The sequence below is a fragment of the Entelurus aequoreus genome, linkage group LG03, assembly GCF_033978785.1.
Source record: "Entelurus aequoreus isolate RoL-2023_Sb linkage group LG03, RoL_Eaeq_v1.1, whole genome shotgun sequence".
NCBI lineage: Eukaryota > Metazoa > Chordata > Actinopteri > Syngnathiformes > Syngnathidae > Entelurus > Entelurus aequoreus.
Genome location: NC_084733.1, coordinates 64,305,731 through 64,328,271, shown reverse-complemented (window position 1 = coordinate 64,328,271; position 22,541 = coordinate 64,305,731). Strand labels below are relative to the sequence as shown.

Genomic DNA, 22,541 nt, shown 5'->3' with positions numbered 1-22,541 from the left:
ATATTTTCTAATTATTTTAACTAGGGCATCACAAGTGAGTGATTTAGCCCACTTGCAATGAAAATAACAAAAATAACTGTTTTTATGAGCTATGTATTAGTGTTGTATGTCAGGTGGGGTCCTACTTTGGAAAGAACTTGTACCACTTTAAATCACATTTTGTTCCCTTTAAAACATTCACATGTTGCACAATGAGATGTAAGCATGGGATAAAGTGTACATACCTGTAACTTTGTCTGTAAAATATATATTTTTTATTAGCATTTCTGTAAACTAGTAACAGCATTTCACGATTAATATTCATAAATGAACATTCTTAAAACATGACAGGAGAATAAGCACTTGTACTCCTTTAAATCACATTTAGTTCCCTTTAAAACATTGACATGTTGCACAATAAGATGTAAGCATGGGATAAAGTGTACATTCCTTTAACCCCATTTCCATATGAGTTGGGAAACTGTGTTAGATGTAATTTTATATATATATATATATATATATATATATATATATATATATATATATATATATATATATATATATATATATATATATATATATATATATATATATACGGAATACAATGATTTGCAAATCCTTTTCAACCGATATTCAATTTGAATACACTACAAAGACAAGATATTTGATGTTCAAACTCATTAACTTTATTTTTTTTTTTTGCAAATAATAATTAATTTAGAATTTCATGGCTGCTACACGTGCCAAAGTAGTTGGGAAAGAGCATGTTCACCACTGTGTTACATGGCCTTTCCTTTTAACAACACTCAGTAAACATTTGGGAACTTAGGAGAGACATTTTTTAAGCTTCTCAGGTGGAATTATTTCCCATTCTTGCTTGATGTACAGCTTAAGTTGTTCAACAGTCCGGGGTCTCCGTTGTGGTATTTTAGGCTTTATAATGCGCCACACATTTTCAATGGGAGACAGGTCTGGACTACAGGCAGGCCAGTCTAGTACCCGCACTTTTTTACTATGAAGCCACGTTGATGCAACACCTGGCTTGGCATTGTCTTGCTGAAATAAGCAGGGGCGTCCATGGTAACGTTGCTTGGATGGCAACATATGTTGCTCCAAAACCTGTATGTGCCTTTCAGCATTAATGGCGCCTTCACAGATGTGTAAGTTACCCATGTCTTGAGCACTAATACACCCCCATACCATCACAGATGCTGGCTTTTCAACTTTGCGCCTATAACAATCCGGATGGTTCTTTTCCTCTTTGGTCTGGAAGACACGACGTCCACAGTTTCCAAAAAAAATTTGAAATGTGGACTCGTCAGACCACAGAACACTTTTCCGCTTTGTATCAGTCCATCTTAGATGAGCTCAGCCCCAGCGAAGCCGACGGCGTTTCTGGGTGTTGTTGATAAACGGTTTTTGCCTTGCATAGGAGAGTTTTAACTTGCACTTACAGATGTAGCGACCAACTGTAGTTACTGACAGGTCGCCCGTAAGGACCAGATGAGTCGCCCGCGGGCCTGTTCTAAAAAAAAATAAAAAAAATTTTTTTTTTAAATAAATAAATAATTTTTTTTTTTTTTTTTTTAATTAAATCTACATAGAAAAAACACAAGATACACTTTCAATCAGTGCATCAACCCAAACAACCTCCCCCATGCACACTCATCCACACCCACTCACACAAAAGGGGTTATTTCTTTCTGCTACCAATATTCTGGTTCCCACAACATAGACAACACATCTGCAAGGGACACAGTCCCTGAAGCACACTTGATTGTATAGGCTGCTGGTCCACTAACATTTTCATTAATTACTATTTTTTATGTAATTATTTTTATATTGTTTTACTTTCTTTTTTATCCAAGAAAATGTTTTTTATTTATTTATCTTATTTGATTTGATTTTTTTTAAAAAGGGCCTTATCTTCAACAGACCAGGTTGTCAATTAAATTAGATTTGTTTAAAGGGTTTTTTAAACCAGGCCCAGTCCAGATAATGTCCAAGTCGGACTCAGCAACACACACCTTCATTCATGTACACAGAAAAAAATTAGGGAACACAACAGATTGCATATAATTTATAAACAAAATTACATTTTCAAAATAAGCATTTATGTACAGTCCAGATTATGTCCAGGTCACTCAAATTAGGGAACACAACAACAGATATCATATAATCTATAAACATAATTATACTTTCAAAATAAGCCTTTGAGGACTTCTCATCTTTTTTTTAAATGTTTTTTGGCATCATTATCGTTTTCAACCATGTAACTTTCTAAAGTTAGAAAATACTGAATAAATGTTTTAAAGAAAGTAATACTAAGTGAATATCTGTTTTTGGCCTTAAAAATAAACATTTTACAGAGTACTATAATTAAATTGACTAAATCATGATTGTCAATGAACTCTCCTAAAATAACAGAAACCACATTAAGCTTCATAAACAAACCAATCCTTAAACACATTTTTTCAACTTCCACCCAAAACAAAGACACAATATGACAATACCAAAACAAATGCAGGGTGGATTCAGGCTCCTGACAACAAAATCGGCAATCATCTGACTCTGTCATATTCCATAATTTTAACATTTTCCCTGTGGGTAAGAAGTTATAAATAATTTTAATTTGAAAATAACGATTTTTCACATCGATAGTGGTTTTATAGATTAGTTTGAATATGGCATCCCATGGCAACGGGCAGTCAAAAAAGTCCTCCCATTTTCCATTTGTGTTGTATGAGGCAGCCTTCAAAGATTTCTTTATTAAATAAAAATTATATATTTTTCTATTTATTTTAGTTCCTTTTTGCCAACTAGAATTTCTTATTAGAGGTTTACAAACTAATAATTTAGTAGTTCCATAATTAATTATTTGTTTCCATCTTTTCCCAATTACTCCAGTTAGTTGATAAAATGAAAAGCTTGAGCAAGCATCACCATACATAGCTCTAAATTCATCATACTTCATAATTTTACCATTCTCATTGATAATATCATTGACAAAAATGATTCCTCTTTCAAACATATTTTTCCAAAAGAAAGGCTTTCCATCTATTACAATATTAGAGTTCATCCACATTAACTGCTGCAAAATATCGTCCCTTTTTTCTGGCACATAAAATTGAAAACACCACTATGAGTGGATTGTTTCCTTTATGAACCCGCCATGTTTCCCAGCAGACTCTCTGGGAGGGGATCACTTGTAAAAAAGGATACAATTTATTTTGATACAGTACATATTTTTTGTCCAACAGGACATTTGTGTACCACTCAATGTTTAAATACATCTTTGGAACAATTGATGCTTTTAAAGACAGACACATATCTTCAAGGTTGAGAAGTTTCAGGCCCCCATATTCATACTCTTTGTACAAAACCTTTCTTTTAATATTTTCTGGTTTGCCGTTCCAGACAAAATCGAAGACCCTCCGCTCATAAATCTTAAAGTTTTGTGATGGAGCTGGTAATGACAAAAACAAATAAATAAATTGAGGAATAATTAACGAGTTGGCGATAGACATTTTACCATACAAGGTTAGGGATTTCCCTTTCCATAATTGCATAATTTTGTCCAGCTTTCTTAGTCGATTATCATACTTTACTGAGCCTAGATCTTCCAGATTTTCTGGGACAACAACACCAAGTATGTTAACTGGTCCATCTGTCCACAAAACAGGCACTTTGCATTCCATTCGAAAGGACGTTCCCTTTAGATTTCCGATCCTTAAAATTTTACATTTATCATAATTAAGCTTAAGGCCAGATTGCTGTGAAAATATGTCCAAAAGATTAAGAAGGTTCCGCAAACAATGAGGAAAGATCTTATCTTTGTGAATCAGCCTTTTCTGACATGAACTTCATCAAGAACAAACACAGAACACGCCTCACTGATGCACATCTGCAAGACTCACTCAGAGTTGCAGTGTCAAGTTACACACCAGAGTACAACACACTAGTTAACAGCATGCAATGACAGGCTTCCCACTAACTGACAAAGAAACAGATAACAGATTTGGTGTCCAGTTCAAAGTGTGACATGATTTAAAAATTTGAGAGTTTACTTTTGTATTTTACATGAGTTATTATTTGTACAAACATGGTGCAAAGTAATTCATGATTTGTTAAAAAATGTTAGTGGCTAGCTAGTTAAAATGGGATATTGTGATTTCACAAGACTGTCTTAGAAGTGATCATTTGAAAATGTTCAATTTGAAAAATGTGCACTTAGAGAAAATATAAAAATAAAGTGTTGCATATTGATATTTATCTGTTTCTATGTATATTTATTGTGAGAAATCATTAAGATGATCAGTGTTTCCACAAAGATAAATATCATTAATTATTAATAATAACAGAGTTAAAGGTAAATTGAGAAAATTGGCTACTTCTGGCAATTTATTTAAGTGTGTATCTAACTGGTAGCCCTTCGCATTAATCAGTACCCAAGAAGTAGCCCTTGGTTTCAAAAAGGTTGGTGACCCCTGATCCAAAGCATGATGAATCATCTTCAAAAGAAGAAAACCCTGAAGCTGAAAGAGAGACTTTCCTTTCAAAAAATTGCAAAATAACATGGTCCTCAGCAGCATATGACCATCAAGGCAGGCATGCAGAACAAAACATCATAAAGATGACCCCAGGACCCACAAGGTATGCCGTTTCTCATGCCCATGGCATTGTCTCTACATTTTACCTGTTTATCACACCAGCAATTGAAAAAATAATCCTGGAGATGACAAATTTGGAGGGTTTTCGCAAATATGGAGACAGCTGGAAAAAGATGGATGAGCCTGACCTGCAGCCCTACTTAGGGCTGCTAATCTTAGCCGGTGTATACAGGTCCCGAGGTGAGGCTGCAACTAGTCTATGGGATGCAGAGAGTGGAAGGCCAATTTTCCGAGCCACAATGCCACTCAAACTCTTTCACACCTACTCAAGACTTATACGATTTGATGACCGTGAGTCAAGACCAGCAAGATGTGTGACAGACAAACTTGCAGCCATTAGAGAGGTCTGGGACAATGTAGTTCTTTTGAGCACACTGCACACAGATGGTGACGTTAGTGATCGTGAGGACAGGAAGCCAGTCATCATCCGAGACCAGGGGTCGGCAACCTTTACCACTCAAAGAGCCATTTTGGAAAGTTTCACAAATTAAAGAAAACAATGGGAGCCACAAAAAATTTTTGAAAATTTAAAATGAAAAACACAGCATACAAAGCTTAAATTGCTTTGCGCTATGTTAACCAGGGGTTTTTGACACACGCACAGGCACGCACCTTAATATTGAAATTTAATGTTAGTGCGGCCCGCGACTTTTAATTGAATGGTGCTTGATAGCGTCTTTCTTGCCAACCCTCTCAATTTTCCGGGAGACTCCCGAATTTCAGGACGTGCTGGCGCTGCATTTAGCGCCCTCTACAGCCTGCCCAAACAGCGTACCTGCTCTGCCACATGTAGAATGCAGCTTGTTCACGTAAGTGACAGCAAGGCATACTTGTTCAACAGCCACACAGCTTACACTGACGGTAGCCGTACAAAAACAACTTTAACACTGTTACGTTACAAATATGCGCCACACTTTGAACCCACACCAAAAAAGAATGACAAACACATTTCTGGAGAACATCTGCACTGTAACACAACATAAACACAACACAACAAATACCCAGAATCCCATGCAGCCTTAACTCTTCCGCTCAACCGACACACGGAGAGAGGGGGGGAGGGGGGGTTTGGTGGTAGTGGGGGTGTATAATGTAGACCGGAAGAGTTAGGGCTGCATGGGATTCTGGGTATTTGTTGTGTTGTGTTTATGTTGTGTTACGGTGCGGATATTCTCCAGAAATGTGTTTGTCATTCTTTTTTGGTGTGGGTTCACAGTGTGGGGCATATTTGTAACGTAACAGTGTTAAAGTTGTTTTATATGGTCACCGTCAGTGTAAGCTGTGTGGCTGTTGAACAAGTATGCTTGCTGTTGCCTACATGTGCAAGTAAAAGCAACATATAACATGTGGCCGGGCTGGCACGCTGTTTGTAAATGCTATAGAGGACAATTAATGCAGTGTCATTAGGGCACGCCCTTGATTAAGTAATTAGAGTGAAAGTAGGATAATATTTGCCCTGGGAGATTTCTAGGAGAGGCAGTCTCCTGGGAAAATCGGGAGGGTCGTTAAGTATACTGGGAAAACCGGGAGGGTCGGCAAGTATGCAACTGAGCCGCATCAGCGTGGTCAAAGAGCCGCATGCGGCTCCGGAGCCGCGGGTTGCCGACCCCTGTCCTAGACTACAACCGCAACAAGGGAGGTGTGGACAACCTAGATAAGGTGATTGGAACATACAGCTGCAGAAGGATGACTGCCCGCTGGCCCCTGGTCATCTTCCACAACATCATTGATGTTTCCTCCTACAATGTCTTTGTGACTTAGAGAGAGATCAACCCGACCTGGATGTCTCGTAAGCAGAACAAGAGGAGGGTGTTCCTGGAGAAGCTGGGAAAGGCACTTGTAATTCCACTCTTTGAAAGAAGGAAGCATGTCCCCCGCACAGAAGCCTCAGCAGCAGTTGTAAAAGCTATTCAGAGTGCAGAAGCTCCTGATCAACCTGAGGATCCAGCTACCACAGCCACTTCCCCAGCTAGGGCAAGTAAGAGGAAGAGATGTCAGTTCTGCCCTCAAAAGAAGGACTGTAAAACACATACTGTGTGCTGCAGGTGTAAGAAATATATCTGCAAAGGCTGCGCCCTTGCATACTGCCCTACATGTGCCAATTAGGGTTAGTTAATTAGTTAATTAGTTGAATGGGTTATGTTATTTTTCATATTTTTGTATTGTACATTGTCTTCAATTGTTCACTGGAGAAAGAAAAGAAAGAAACTGAGTCATTGGGATGAATAAAAATGCATTCAAAAAGCAATTTTTTTTGCTTTTCTTAAGCTATAGAAATGAAGTGAAGAGGGAAAACTCAGTTATTCACACATTTTGTGGTGAATGACAAGTTGTTTCTTCAAGCAAGATTAAATTTGGTGTTTAAATTCAATTAAGCTGCTTTTATAAGGGGTTTAGTGAAGACGGGTCATTTTGACCCGGAGACACGGGGTGTATACAGGAATTAGGACAACACAAACATGGGTGGTTGGTAGCCAAGGGAACACTCGAAAGGTGATATGCCGGTAGCGGAGCTCTTCATGGAGTTGTAGGCATATTCGACCCAGGGTAGGAACTTGCTCCATGAGGCGGACTGGCCCTCTCTGACTGCCCGTTGCTGTGCGGAGGGTATCCCGAGGTGAGGCTGACCGAGGTCCCGATCCCCTTGCAGAAGGCCTTCCACACCCGGGAAGTGAACTGGGGCCCACGGTCAGACACGATGTCTATTGTTATACCAGGCTGCTTCACGACGTGTAGCGTGAGGAGGTCAGCCGTCTCGATAAAAAGTTGCTTTTCGGCGTTCTTAAAAGATGTTGAATCAACTATTAGTGTGTTCAATTATGTTGTAGCGTGAAAAAAACATCACATGTTTGGGACCAACGTTCCCTCTAAGGTGCGCGCCTGCGCAATAGCGCACTGCTCACGCATCCTCTGCTCACGGCAAATCTATGCCACGCACAAAATCTAATTAAAAAAAAAAAGCACATAACAATTTTCAATGTTGACGACCACAAGAGAGCAACCAGTTTTCGTCATCACTGTTCAATTATTGTAACGTCTGTCGAGCATACTTGCCAACCTTGAGACCTCCGAAATCGGGAGATTGTGTGTGTGTGGGTTGGGGTCGGGGTGGGCGGAACCGGGGGCAGGGTTAAGGGGGAAGGAGTATATTTATAGCTAGAATTCACTGAAATTCAAGTATTTCTTATATATATATATATATATATAGTTAGTAGAACAACTGTGTTTTCATTACTGTGTACTGTACTATATATATATATATATATTTAAAAAAATAACACTTACCTTTCACTATTTGAGTAGCCTTTGTTCTGCCATTTGAGTACTGGCGAGCGATCTCTGAATCCGGGAACATACCCTTCACGGATTTGTTGAAAACATCCGCAAATGAGAACGGGATGTTGCTTGCAGCTATCAGCATAGCCATCTTTGTCTCGGCATATGTTACACCCTCTGGTCTCCATTTAGCAAGGTGACCCATAATACTGGGCTGCGTTGCCGCCGCCTTTTGCTTCTCTGACCGTTACTACTTGCCGTAGTTTTGAAGCAATGCATGATGGGAATCCGGATGTTGCGTGTCAGTGTATTAACGTGCCGGCTGGAATAAACACACGCTGAGAAATAGCTCCGTGCCTGCCTACTTTATGGGTTATAGATAAACCTATGGATAACGGGTGAGAGAGGACGCTAAAGGCAGTTGATTGTTGTCCGGCTGGAAAATCGGTAGAAATTCAGGAGAATGGTTGTCCCAGGAGATTTTCGGGAGAGGCACTGAAATTTGGGAGTCTACCGGAAAATTCGGGAGGATTGGCAAGTATCCTGTCGAGACGCTTTAAGGAGGACATAAATTCCATCGATCACTTTATTGAGCTAAACTTGTTATTGTCGGCCATAAGCACATGACCAAAACATTGGTAAAAAACTTTCTATCTAGCACAACTGGTCATTTTCTGCTGTACAAAACAGACCAAAACCAACTTTATCATCTGTCATATCAACAGCAGCCGCTCGCTCTTTCTCACTTAGGCAGTGATGCGTTTACAGCCACACAAAAAGTCGGACAACTCCATCATCACACAATGTGTAATTCCAGGTCCATCAAATGTGTCCAACGCCGTGCACTTTTCTCCATGAATGCACACCGGACTTCTAATTATGAAACTAGGGTAGGATTTTCAACAATGGTCAAAACTTGTTAGGTTTTTTTTTGTATGCTAACATGTAGACTAGCAAGGGATTCCCCACAAATCTAATTTGCGACTTTTTGTACCTCAGAAAGGCTAAAACACTAAATCTTGACCAAAGAGAATAAACTTCATAAAAAAACAAGCAGGTTTAACTTAATTTGTTGCATGTATGATTAACTAGTAAACACCACGAATGTAAAATCGTTACAACTGTGCGTCAATTATCGGTTTCAGCTCAAATTTTGTAGACTTTATATATACACGTAAGGTACGGTACTGTTAAATATTGTGATTGTTATCAAAAATTCTATAAATTAACATAGAAAATGTTAATACTTAAAATAACTGATATGTAAAATGATTGTATTTGTTGTGGATTTCATTTTCTATTGGTGAATGTATTACTTAGTAGTAGTAGTAGTAGTAGTAGTAGTTTTAGTAGTATTATTGAAGTATTTAAATGACTCTTATATTCAACATGCATGTCACAAAAATCAGTAAAAAAAAATGTAAAAGCATTGTTTTGTTCGTAAAAAGTTTTTGTTTTTTTTCTTAAGTAGGGGTTTGTTTACAGTTTAAGCACCAGCGCCGTTTGAAAAGTACCGATTTGGAGCTGGTATCGGAAAACGACACCCAGCCTTTCTTTCTCTCGAGGAAAAGAAACTGCCTAAGAAACATTGTGCACACCTTGATGTAGGATATAACCCATTAGGCCTCACCTTCATTACACAGTTAAGCATTTTAATTGATTTGATTTGAACTTAAAAAAAAGTGCTGAACAATTATCAGATGAATTAAAAACTCACTTGCCTAATTGGTCACACTGTGGAGGAGGTATCAGGCATGGGATTTTTCCGTCTATAGTCGGAAATCTGTCTTTTTATCTCTGTAAAAATATAAATTAATATTCGTTTTTTTCCGACCTTACAGTGTGTGTTAAAATCTTGATCCATCTCTTTGCCATACCCGCCAACAACTATGGTCATTAAACACTAAAACATATTTAAATGGTGCTTTTTTTTTTTGCTGATTGTTGAATGTTCAATTGTCGCCCTGTACCCGGCTTATTTTCAGTCTTTTTCATTATGTTCAAATCACATGCCTGAATGATAAATAACCTTCACATTCCGGCTGTGTGTTTTATGAAAAGTAAAACAAATATTTGGAAGTACGCACAAAGTTTTTGTCTGTCAGGCCACCACAAATAAAGGAATGCAAGTCCAACACTAAATTGAGGTGTCTGTGGATTCTACAGGACTTCCACGCCTAGCCGACTCCGACGGCGGCTGGGACTGCCTACGGGCGGGCGACGCCTGCTCCGGTGATGATACCTGCAGCCCGCGACTGCGCACACTGCGGCAGTGTGTGGCGGGCGACGGCAGCGTCAAGCTGGGGCCCGGAGCTCGCAACCAGTGCGAGAACGCCATGACAGCGCTGCTATCCACGCCGCTGCACGGCTGCCAGTGCAAGCGGGGTATGAAGAAGGAGAAAAACTGCCTGAGCATCTACTGGAGTCTGCATCAGTCGGTCCTGCACGGTAAGACACCAGATGTCAGCGTTCATCCTGCTTAGTTAGCTGAATAGACGAACAATTACTGTAAAGAGAGCAAAGCAAAGTCTTATACGTTTTATAACAATAATGTTAAGTAAACCACTGGCTTGCGCCGTTTTTGATTTTGCTTTGTTGGCTTTTTCTTTGTTTAATTCATTAGATGTATTAGATAATTCATTAAGATTAACTTTATGAGCTCTAAGGGATAATTATAGAGGTTAAGTCATGTCTTTTTTTTGTGAACTGATTTTTCTTTTAAATCAATTTAAGCTGACGATTTCACTGAAAAAAAATGTGTGTCCTAAAATTTAGTATAAAAAAATTCAGTGTGTAAAAATTCAGTATAAAAATAAATAGAATGTAAGAAAATTCAGTGTCAAAAAATTTGCTGCTCCAAAATACAAGATTCACTTCCGGTAAATTAAGACAGAAGCAATTGATCCTGTCTCAGAACTAGCCAATGAGGTGTCGAGTTTGAAGTCCTGTGACACAGGTCCTGCAAAACAGCATAAAAAAGGCAGTTAACTGGGCTACCTGAGCATAATACAACATAAGTAACATATCTATGCGGCCCGCTGGAAGTTTTCAAACTATAGAAATTATTTTTACATACAGAATTTTTTTTTACACTGAATTTTTAAACACTGATTTTTTTGTACGCTGATTTTTTTACATTGAATTTTGAAACTGAATTTTTATACACTGAATTTTTTTCCACTGATATTTTATACACTGATTTTTTTTTTACACTGAATGTTTATACACTGAATTTTAATATACTGACTTTTTTAATGAAATTGTCAGCATAATTTGAGGTAAAAAAAAATCAGTTCACAAAATTCAAATGCAAAAAATTCAGTTGCATGAATTCAGTGTTAAAAAAAAAAAGCTTTCTTAATAAGGACACAAATTTGTTACGTTCGGCGGGGGAAGGAGACAACACAACGACAGGATAAAGTTCAACAGGTTTATTGAGCTAGATTATGTGGTGGGGTGTGTATGCTACTAATGGTGTATGAGGCAAGACGATGTGAGGAATTAACAATGTAAATGTTACCAGGGTTTGTTGTTCGTGCATGTTGGATGAATTGTTCAAAAATCCAGTGGGGCAAGGTAAGAAGGAAATCCGTAAACAGGCGAGAGGTCGGGGGCTGGAGAGAGGCGTCGAGGTCCGTCTCCAAGCGGGGGTTGAGGATCGAGGGAAGCAGTCCAAAATCCAGAGGGAAGTCCAGTAAAGTGAGGCGCACAGCTGGAGACGGAAGGAATACTGCAGGGAACACAAAGGACATGTAAGACAAGGGCCGAGGGAAGCACAGAGAGCAGGTAATGAGGAGGGAAGCTAGAGACGTGATGCTTACTACAATACAGTGAACTACGTTCTAGCACTGGATCTCAGCATCCGCTGGTCTTTATGGCATCGGCCCTCATCAGATCCAGGTGCGCGGATTGTTGATTGCCCGCAGCAGTGCGGTTGGATGCTGGAAAAGCGAGCAAGGGTGTGTCCCGGCGCGCTCCTAGCGGAGTTGCCAGCGACGCTTGCTGCGAAGGGAATGATGGTTTGCGCATGCGCCGTGACAGTCCCCCCTCCTTATGCGAGGCTCCTGACGAGCGGTGGGGAGAATCGGGGTTGGCCCGGTAGAATCCTTCAACAGGGAGGGGTCAGCAAGGTAGGAGGCCGGTACCCAAGCTCTGTCCTCCGGTCCATACCCCTCCCAGTCGACCAGGTATACAAACCCCCTACCTTGCCGACGGACCCTGAGGATCTCCCTGACCGTCCACATCGGGTCACCATTCTCCAGGATCCTAGGAGGGGGGGCAGGGGCAGCGGTAGAGAGAGAGCTATCTGCTACCGGCTTTATCTGAGACACGTGCACCACCGGGTGTCGCTTGACAGAGGGTGGGAGAGCCAATCTTACAGATGCATGGTTAATTCTGGCTTTGTGGGGCCAATTTCTTTGACGGTACCTGGAGGTTGAGGTCCTTGGCACGCTACATTGCCAGTTGTCCGGGTTGATAAGATGGTGCTGGGATGCATCCTTTCCGTGGCCCTCTCCAGTGCAGCACGGGCGGCTCTCCACACCCTCTGACGCTGCTTGATGTGGGCTCTTGTAGATGGAACTGAGGCCTCTCTGTCCTGTTGAGGAAACATGGGTGGTTGGTAGCCAAGGGAACACTCGAAAGGTGATATGCCGGTAGCGGAGCTCTTCATGGAGTTGTAGGAACTTGCTCCATGAGGCGGACTGGCCCTCTCTGACTGCCCGTTGCTGTGCGTATGGTATCCCGAGGTGAGGCTGACCGAGGTCCCGATCCCCTTGCAGAAGGCCTTCCACACCCGGGAAGTGAACTGCGGCCCACGGTCAGACACGATGTCCATTGTTAAACCAGGCTGCTTCACGACGTGTAGCGTGAGGAGGTCAGCCGTCTCGGAAGAGGATGGAAGGTTGGGGAGAGGGACGGAATGTGCCGCCTTAGAAAAACGGTCCACAATTGTTAGGATGGTGGTGTTACCTCTGGTCACAGGGAAGCCCGTCACAAAGTCCAGTGCGATGTGAGACCAGGGACGGGCAGGAATAGGTAGGGGGCACAGGAGACTCGCTGGAGGTCTGTGAGAGGCCATACTGCGGGAACAAATGGTACAAGAGGCGATAAACTCACGCGTGTCTGCTGCCATAGACGGCCACCAAAAACGCAGTCGGATGAATGATAGGGAGCGCTGGAAACCCGGATGGCAGGAGAAGATGCTGGAATGGCCCCAATCCAGGACCCTAGATCGAAGCTCGCGGGGAAGAACAGCTTGTTGGGAGGTGCGCCGCCTGGTCTTCAATTTTCCAGGAGACCATGTCCACTATCCGGGCAGGAGGGACGATGGGTTCGGCCCCCGCCGTGCAGGTGGGCTCCTCCATGAACTGCCGGGAAAGGGCATCTGACTTGGTGTTCCGGAAAACGAGTCTGTACGAGAGGATATAATCAAAGCGGCTAAAGAACTGAGACCAGCGAGCCTGACGGTTGTTTAGTCTCCTGGCTGAGCAAATATGGAGTAGGTTGCTGTGGTCTAAAAAATTCATAAGAGACGCCAATAATACGATTTCCAACGTCACCATTTCTTCTCCCCCCCACGCGAGAAGAAGGCGCAGGGGTGCAGTTTCCTGGTGGAGCGGTTCACGTTGGGAGAGGACGGCTCTAATGCAGATATCAGAGATCTCTACAAAAAACCCATCTGAGACATGAGAGTGAGCAAGGACAGGAACGACTTCTGTTGTCCATACGAAGGGAATTTTAGCCGAGGTTAGTTTGGTTAGTGAGAGTGTGATTCAGATATAATCGCAAAGTTGGCGAAGCCCAGGAACCTTTGAAGTACTGTAGTTCCCTTGTAGTGGGTGTGGGCCAGCCTAACAACGCCACCGTTAACCCGAAGAATCGAATCAATCGTGTGGTGCCCAAAGATTCACAGCCCCATTTTATGTATGTTTTCTTGCGGCTGGAACATTGCATCGGCTGATGTCAACCACTCGTTTATTGTCAAGCTGCACTATGCTTTCCAGACTGAAGGGAAACTCTTCTTGATTTTTTTAATTGTTGGATTGTTTTATGGTAAATGGACTTTTTTTTATAATATCCACAAAGTTCAGTGACCCTGTTTGTTGACATTTTGTGTTGGTTGGATTTATTTTTTTTTACCACATGCGTACGGAAGATTGTTTGCAATGGGTCATATACTTAAATGCTGTGCAGAATAACATTCTAGATACATGCTCATGAATAGAATAGAATAGAACGCTTCATTGTCATTAAACATGGGAACAGAATGAAAATACATGTGGCATCTCTGTTGAAGTACAAGAAAAACAATAAATAACATGTTAAAAATAAGGATAAACAGAGTTAAAAACTGTTTTTTACCTGTGCACCATTAGGATCTTGAATCTGTCCCAATAGCTTACACTGTTTTTCACTATTGCACTGCTCTTCGTACTTGTATTTATTTTTAACATTTTATTTAATCTTTGTCTTGTACTTCAACAGAGATGCCACATGTATTTTCATATAAAAATGGGACCCATTACCTCCCTGCTTGGCACTCAGCATCAAGGGTTGGAGTTGGGGGTTAAATCACCAAAATGATTCCCGGGCGCGGCGCCGCTGCTGCCCACTGCTCCCCAAGGGGATGGGTCAAATGCAGAGGACAACTTTCACCACATCTAGTGTGTGTGTGACAATCATTGGTACTTTAATCTTTAATCTTTAATTCTGCTCCCATGTTTAATGACAATAAAGCATTCTATTCTATTCATAAACATGTATCTAGTATGTCATTCTGTGCAGCATTTAATTATATGACTTAGTCATGTTGCAAAAAAAATAAAAATCCAACCAACACAACATGTCAACAGATAGGGTCACTGTACTTTGTGGATATTATAAAAATGTCCATTTACAATAAAAAAAAGTTTTAAAAAATAAAGAATCAAGTAGAGTTTCCCATCAGTCTGGAAAGCGTCTCCTGGGGCGCATCTTCAGCGCGCTGAAAAGTGGCTTCTGTTGTACATGCACTGCAGGACTGCTTCTAAAATGCCCACAAAAAAGTACATACTGGACATGTTTCAAAATATAGCAAAAAGCCACTGGTAGGAGGATGATAACATGAATGTGCAGTTAAAGAGTGACTTCCGGGTGAAACCCGCACAATACACGCAAAAACATAATTCACATAAGGCGGTCTGCACTGCTTTTCAATTGCACACGCAGTATTGGTAGATCGCATGTTTGGGCGCATAACGATTCGATTCAGAATCGATTCTTGATTCAAACTGATTCTCCCAATGTATTATTTGGTGCAATAATTATAAAGAAACTTTTTCAAAACAAGTTACAGGTTAGAAAAGCTACAGTCGCGTATGTCCCCTCTGCTTTGACTCCACTCACGCTTCTCACTGCATGTTGTGGTTGGAGTGTTAATTGGTATTCTCCACACCTTCTGTGTGCGTTCTCCATTTCTCACACCTTTAGAAACGTCTTTTTCTATAAATAAAACACAGTCAAAATGCTGGAAAATAGTAAGGAAAAAAAAGGTTAAAAAAAAAATAATAATAATAATAATTCACAATAAGTACAAAACATATTTATATATATATATATATATATATATATATATAAAATATATATATATATATATATATATACACATGTATATGTATATATATATATATATATATATATACATATATATATATATATATACATATATATATATATATATATATATGTACATATATATATATATATATACATATATATATATACATATATATATATATATGTATATGTATATATACATATATATATATATATATATATGTATATGTATATATATATATATATATATATGTATATATATATATATATATATATATATATATATATATATATATATATATATATATATATATATATATATATACACACACATATATACATATATATATACATATATATATATATATATATATATATATATATATATATATATATATATATATATATATATATATATATATATATATATATATATATATATATATATATATATATATATATACATATATATATATATATATATATATATATAATTTTAACTGTCTTTTATATATATATACAAATATATATATATGTATATATATTAGAGATGCACGGTTTGCGGACACAACCGCGGACTCCGCGGATAATCCGCCGGTCGGGCGGATGCATGACGAAAAAAATTGATTTTAAATAGATTCGGGCGGGTGGCGGTTGAACCAATTCAGAAAAAAAAAATACATACTGTATTTTTCGGACTATAAGTCGCAGTTTTTTTCATAGTTTGGCCATGGGTGCGACGTATACTCCGGAGCGACTTATGTGTGAAATTATTAACACATTATTGTAAAATATCAAATAATATTATTTATCTCATTCGCGTCAGCGACGAAGGTGAGGGGAGCAGTGGGCAGCAGCGGTGCCGCGCCCGGGAATCATTTTTGGTGATTTAACCCACAATTCCAACCCTTGATGCCGAGTGCCAAGCAGGGAGGTAATGGGTCATTTTATAGTCTTTGGTATGACTCGGCCGGGGTTTGAACTCACAACCTACCGATCTCAAGGCGGACACTCTAACCACTAGGCCACTGAGTAGGTCAGCATGTGAATGGGCGCTTGCATTGCAGCAGGCCCATAATTAGTTATCTATTGATGATCCAAAAACAAATTGATATAATGGTAAATGACTGCCAGATTCATCATAAAGAGAACGTGTTAGTGAGATATAAGGTCATTTTAAGTTCCCGCCTACTGGTGAAGTGAGAAGGTTAACAACCTGGGAACTTTGAACGCTTGTGTTTTCTCACCGCTGGCGTGGGTTCCCTCCGGGTACTCCGGCTTCCTCCCACCTCCAAAGACATGCACCTGGGGATAGGTTGATTGGCAACACTAAATTGGCCCTAGTGTGAATGTGAGTGTGAATGTTGTCTGTCTATCTGTGTTGGCCCTGCGATGAGGTGGCGACTTGTCCAGGGTGTACCCTGCCTTCTGCCCGATTGTAGCTGAGATGGCACCAGCACCCCCCGCGACCCCGAAGGGAATAAGCGGTAGAAAATGGATGGATGGATGGGTTCCTTTTACACGTTGACGACACGCTCATATTTCTCTACAGCAAATCACTTTTCTCACACCTAGCTTGTGTATTTCAATTTTAAAACGTTTAACTTAGAGCCTCCGGCAGCCACTTTTTGTGTCCTTATTCCATCAATGTTTAATTGTTTAGAGCTCCGTTTTTATTTAGTCTGCAATAAACGTTTGATTGCGTGGAGAGAGAGAGAGAGAAAAACACCTCATTTTCCTGCCAGTGGAGTGATGTAAAGAAGGAAAAAAAAAAAGTATTCATCGATAATTGTTGACTTTCTGCTGACGTTTGAAGGAAAGTTTATCAAACGGCCATAACAGGTGGGCGGAGGTGGCGGCACACTGGAATAAAAGGTTATGGTTGCACTAAATGCAAATAGCTGAACTGTGTGGGAGGCTGGTGTGTGTGTGTGTGGGGGGGGGGGGGGGGTCATTGAGGCTGCCATTCATCAGCAGCCTTCGTAGGCACAATGATAACAAGTGATGCAGATGGAGTGAAATAAAATGGCCTAGCAGGCAAAGTCATTTTATTTCACCTTGAATGATGGCCACCTGTTCAGTCCCCCAGACCCCCCCCCCCCCACACACACACACACACACACACACACTTTATTAGTTAGCTCAACGCCTCATAGACTGGACTCTGCTGCTTTACAGACCTCCATGATGAAGCGCTTCACATCACAACACCACTTTGGTCTAATGTACTTCACGGGTGTCTAAAGTGCCATTTTGGCCTGCAACTTGTCTCATTATTGGCCCTCGGCGTGTTATAATAATACAATTAATTAACTTTTTACACTTTGTTTTCATACGTCTCACTTTTTGTATGATTAAAAAAAAAAAGTATAATGCCTAATTTGTAATAATATATTTAATTTTGATATTAAAATTATTTAATTAATTTATTGATAACAATAATATATTTTACATATATATTATAATACTACGTATTATACATATATATTTCATAAATTATATTACTAATAATATGTAATTTTTTATAATATATTTTTATATATATTTTAAGTAATTTATTTTATTTTATTTTTGTCACATGTGATTGTTTGAATCAAAGAATTCCAATTCCAGTAGCCATCTCAGAAAAGAAGGCATTTTCACCCTCATGGCTCCTTTCCTACAGATATACTCTGAAAAGTGGGGGTTATCCTTGTGCCATTGGACTCAGGTTTCCATAGTAACGGCTCCTCTGCTGGTTTATCTTGATGACTGTGGAGTACTGCCTCTCCTAAATACCTCACACCTTCAAATCAGGGCTGTATTGTGTTCAAAACTAATTATTTACAGGTATATTTCATGATATACTATAATAACTATGCAATAGTTAGCATGCAGGAATATAATGGTAAGATCAATATGAATTTCATCAAATGTATTAAACATTAAACATGGGATTAAATCAAATTAAACATGGGAGCAGAATGAAAATACATGTGGCATCTCTGTTAAATAAATGTTAATAAATGATAAAGTCCGCCCTGAGATCGGTAGGTTGGAGTTCAAATCCCAGCCGAGTCATACCAAAGACTATAAAAATGGGACCCATAACCTCCCTGCTTGGCACTCAGCAACAAAGGGTTGGAGTTGGGGGTTAAATCACCAAAAATTATTCCCGGGCGCGGCGCTGCTGCTGCCCACTGCTCCCCAAGGGGATGGGTCAAATGCAGAGGACAAATTTCACCACATCTAGTGTGTGTGTGACAATCATTGGTACATTAATCTTTAATCTTTAAATGGGTTATACTTGTATTGTTATGTCTTAGACGGGGGAAGGAGACGGCACAACAGCAGAAGTATAAACTCAATGTATTTATTGAGTGATTTATGATTACGTAGGGTGTGTATGCTACTATGTGTTTGAATGTAAACTATGTGCTGGAATTAATATATAAAGATACCGTAAGGGGTGTTGTCATGCGTGTTGAATGGTGGCGTCCAAATCCAGGGGGAGAAGGCAAAGAGGTCCGGGGGTCCAAGCGTGGTCGTAGTGCAGGAGAGAGCGTCCAAAGTCCAGGCAAGGTGTCGGTTAATCAGGAGGGCAAACAGGATTCAGGGGAATATGACAGCGGGAGCTGAGACAGGGACTGTGGGAGGAAGGAGAGACAAAGGAGATCAAAAACAAGGAACGAAGAAACAAGCACAGGAGAAGAACACTGGTGGGAAGTCAGAGACGTGAGCTTACTGCAAGCAAAGCAACGTTCTGACGAGGAGTAGTCAGCGGCGAGGCTCTTTATCCTGTCGTCCGTAATCACTGCCAGGTGTCTTGATTGATGATTGTCTCCAGCTGCGGCGGCATGTGGGTGCGGTCTGCACAGCGCGTGTGGGTGCGGTCTGCGCAGCGCGTGTGGGGGCGTGTCTGGACGTACTCAGAGTGGAGCTGCTGAGTGCTCCCGCAGATGAGGGAGGAACGGACTGTGCTTGTGTCATGACTTGTATAGCGCTTTTCTACCTTCAAGGTACTCAAAGCGCTTTGACAGTATTTCCACATTCACCCATTCACACACACATTCACACACTGATGGAGGGAGCTGCCATGCAAGGCGCTAACCAGCACCCATCAGGAGCAAGGGTGAAGTGTCTTGCCCAAGGACACAACGGACGTGACTAGGATGGTAGAAGGTGGGGATTGAACCCCAGTAACCAGCAACCCTTCGATTGCTGGCACGGCCACTCTACCAACTTCGCCACGCCGCCGTTAAAGTACAAGACAAACAATAAATAACATGTTAACAATAAATATGAGTACGAAGAGTAGTGCAATAGTGAAAAACAGTGTAAGCTATTGGAACAGATTCAATATCCTAATGGCCCACGGGTAAAACTGTTTTTAACTCTGTTTATCCTGCTCTACGTGTGATGGAAATCTCTTCCCTGATGGCAACGGGTTGAGCATGTGCTAACCAGGGTGAGAACTGTGCCAGGGTAGTCTTTCCTCTGCCGAGGCAGCGAGTGCAAGCAATGGAAGGCAGAGGGCGGCCGATAATTTTCTCCGCTGTCCTGGTCACCCTCTGCAGGGCCTTCCGTTTGAGCAGTGCATGTGGCAAACCACACAGTTACGCAGTACTTCAGCACTGGCTCTATTGTGGCCCGATTAAAATATATCTGCAGTATTCTCCTCAAGTTGGTTCCTCCGCTGCACACGCAGTCCATATGAGGTCCTCTGAGATGTAGGTTCCCAGGGACTTAAAGAAGTTCCTCCTAAAATCATTGACCATCTCCTTGGTCTTTGCGGTGTTCAGCTTCAGGTTGTTCTTGGTGCACCACCCTGCCAGCGCCTGTATTTTCTCTCTGTAGGTGGTATTCTCTTCTACAAGAGTGGTCAGACATGCTCAGTTGTGGGAGAGGAACAGTCTTTAAGTAAACCAAATTATTCTCACCTCACTGTACGTATTGCACAAAACTGGGAAGTACATTCTTCAAGCAGGGTTTGTTAAAGTCCCCAGGCTCCTTCTGGATGGGCCTGCATCTTCTTGTTGAAAGTATCGTGCAGTAGGGAGAGGGCTAAGATAATGTTAGCTTGGGATATAGGGTATGCTAGCAATTTGGCATAGTTAGCATTAGAAAATAATAAATGTATTCACTATATCGCACAGCTCTACACAAACCATTACAAGTATTAATGATAAACAGCAGCAAAATTCACGACAGTTCGTATAACTTTTTCAAATTTAAATTATAGTAGAACTGTAAGGGATTATCGCACTTTTATAAACTTACGGGGATACTGCTCACTTCCTGGAGAAGCAGCTAGCACATTAATTGTTAGCTGGCTTAAATGCTAACAGGAATGCAGATCACAGTACTAACAACTTACCCCAATCTAAACTTGTATAAACACATAGCAACATGGGCAACTATGCTATTCAATTGTGTACATTGAAGCTACGCAGGCCTACTCACCCGGTGGCCCGCGGGCCACATCAAAGTATGAATGTTCTGCGTAAAGCTATTCAGTTTGTTACGTATTGAAACTGCTGACTTCCCGTTGTCTTTTGTATTCGTAGCCGTGATGTTTTTTGTCTGAGAATAACTCTGGGTGATCAGAGCCTGTTCAATACATGTAGCGCTAAATTTGACCAGTAGAGGGCAGTAACGCTACACATTAGGTTTAATTGTGATGAGTCACATACCGGTACATTGTGTGCAATGTTTGATGTTGTTTAATTTCTATATGCGTAAACGTCTGTTGTTGTGTGAATGTATTAACACTTAACCTTAAATTGTATTAATGTACAATTCACAGTAGACATTATTTATGTAAAATACGCAATGGACGCTATACCTTTGTAATTTTTATTTTATGTTTCTATTTTCATTCTTACAAAGTTTTGTAGTGCATTATTTGTAATAATATAATATTTTATTTTAATATTACAATTATTTAATGTAATAATAATAATAATAATATAGTTTACATATATATTATAATACTACATATTATATATGTATATATATAATAATACATTTCATAATACATAATTCATATTACTAATATTATTTAATTAATATATATTATTGATCATATATAATTGTTATAATATAATTTTATATATATATTTTAAGTAATTTTTTGATTACATTTATTTTCACATGTGATTGTTTGCAGCAAAGAAATGTTTGCAATGTTTGACATTATTTATGTAAAATACACAATACTTTTGTAATGTTTATTTTATATTTGTATATTCAGTCTTACAATCCTAAATGAGAAAGAAAATAAAACGGAGGGGAAAAAACATAAATGGAACATAAATCCCCAACAAAACTTCTGCAACTTCTGTTTCTTCATACTGTTAACTATCTGTATATCTGCACATGGAATCGAGTAGCGAGGGCAGAATAATGAATGTGAAAGCCGATGTGTTTACTTTGTAATTACCGGTAAGTAAACCAAGTCTCAAAGGAATGTAACCTCCATAGGGACTTTCTAAAGAAACATCCACATTTTGATGTCTGGCCACCCCGAGCCCTTGGACTCTTGAAACTGCGGCCCTCTTCATTATGTAGTTAATTAGCCCTGAGCTACAGGCTATGCTCTCTTAGCACAGTGGTAGATGTGAAGATACTGTACACACACGGAGGTGTCTAAAACAGAAAGTGGTTTTATAACTAAGAAACCCTCTAAGAAAGTGCCCAATGTTGACGTGTGCTGCATGTGTTTGTGTGTGTTTACAGGTCTCAACCTGGTGGAGGACTTCCCGTACGAGCCCGAGGAGAGAGGGTCCGGCTACGTTCGCCTGGCCTCCATCGCTGCAGGTGAGTTATGAAGATGTTGAGCTAGCATTAGAACACCAAACAAGCTCAAGTATCATTGTTAACAAACAAAGAAAAGTCAAGCAAAGCAAGACTGGTGTTTGTTTGTTTGTTTGAGGCTGCAAGCCTCGTTTTATCCTCTGCCTAGCGACTACGCCGGCAGCAAGCCTGCGGGCCCGCCGCGCGCAGCCGCTCAGCCCCCTTTAGGCTCAGATTAATTACCTA

At 40.2% G+C, this 22,541-nt stretch overlaps 1 protein-coding gene across 1 annotated transcript in view; it reads left to right on the top strand.

The window, feature by feature from the left end:
- gfra4a (GDNF family receptor alpha 4a) overlaps positions 1 to 22,541 on the top strand; it is a 349,319-nt gene that overhangs the window by 287,529 nt on the left and 39,249 nt on the right. The window contains exons 2-3 of the mRNA XM_062042412.1: positions 10,092 to 10,373; positions 22,239 to 22,319. Coding sequence (XP_061898396.1) covers positions 10,092 to 10,373; positions 22,239 to 22,319 — 363 coding nt within the window. The remainder of the gene's footprint in view (positions 1 to 10,091; positions 10,374 to 22,238; positions 22,320 to 22,541) is intronic.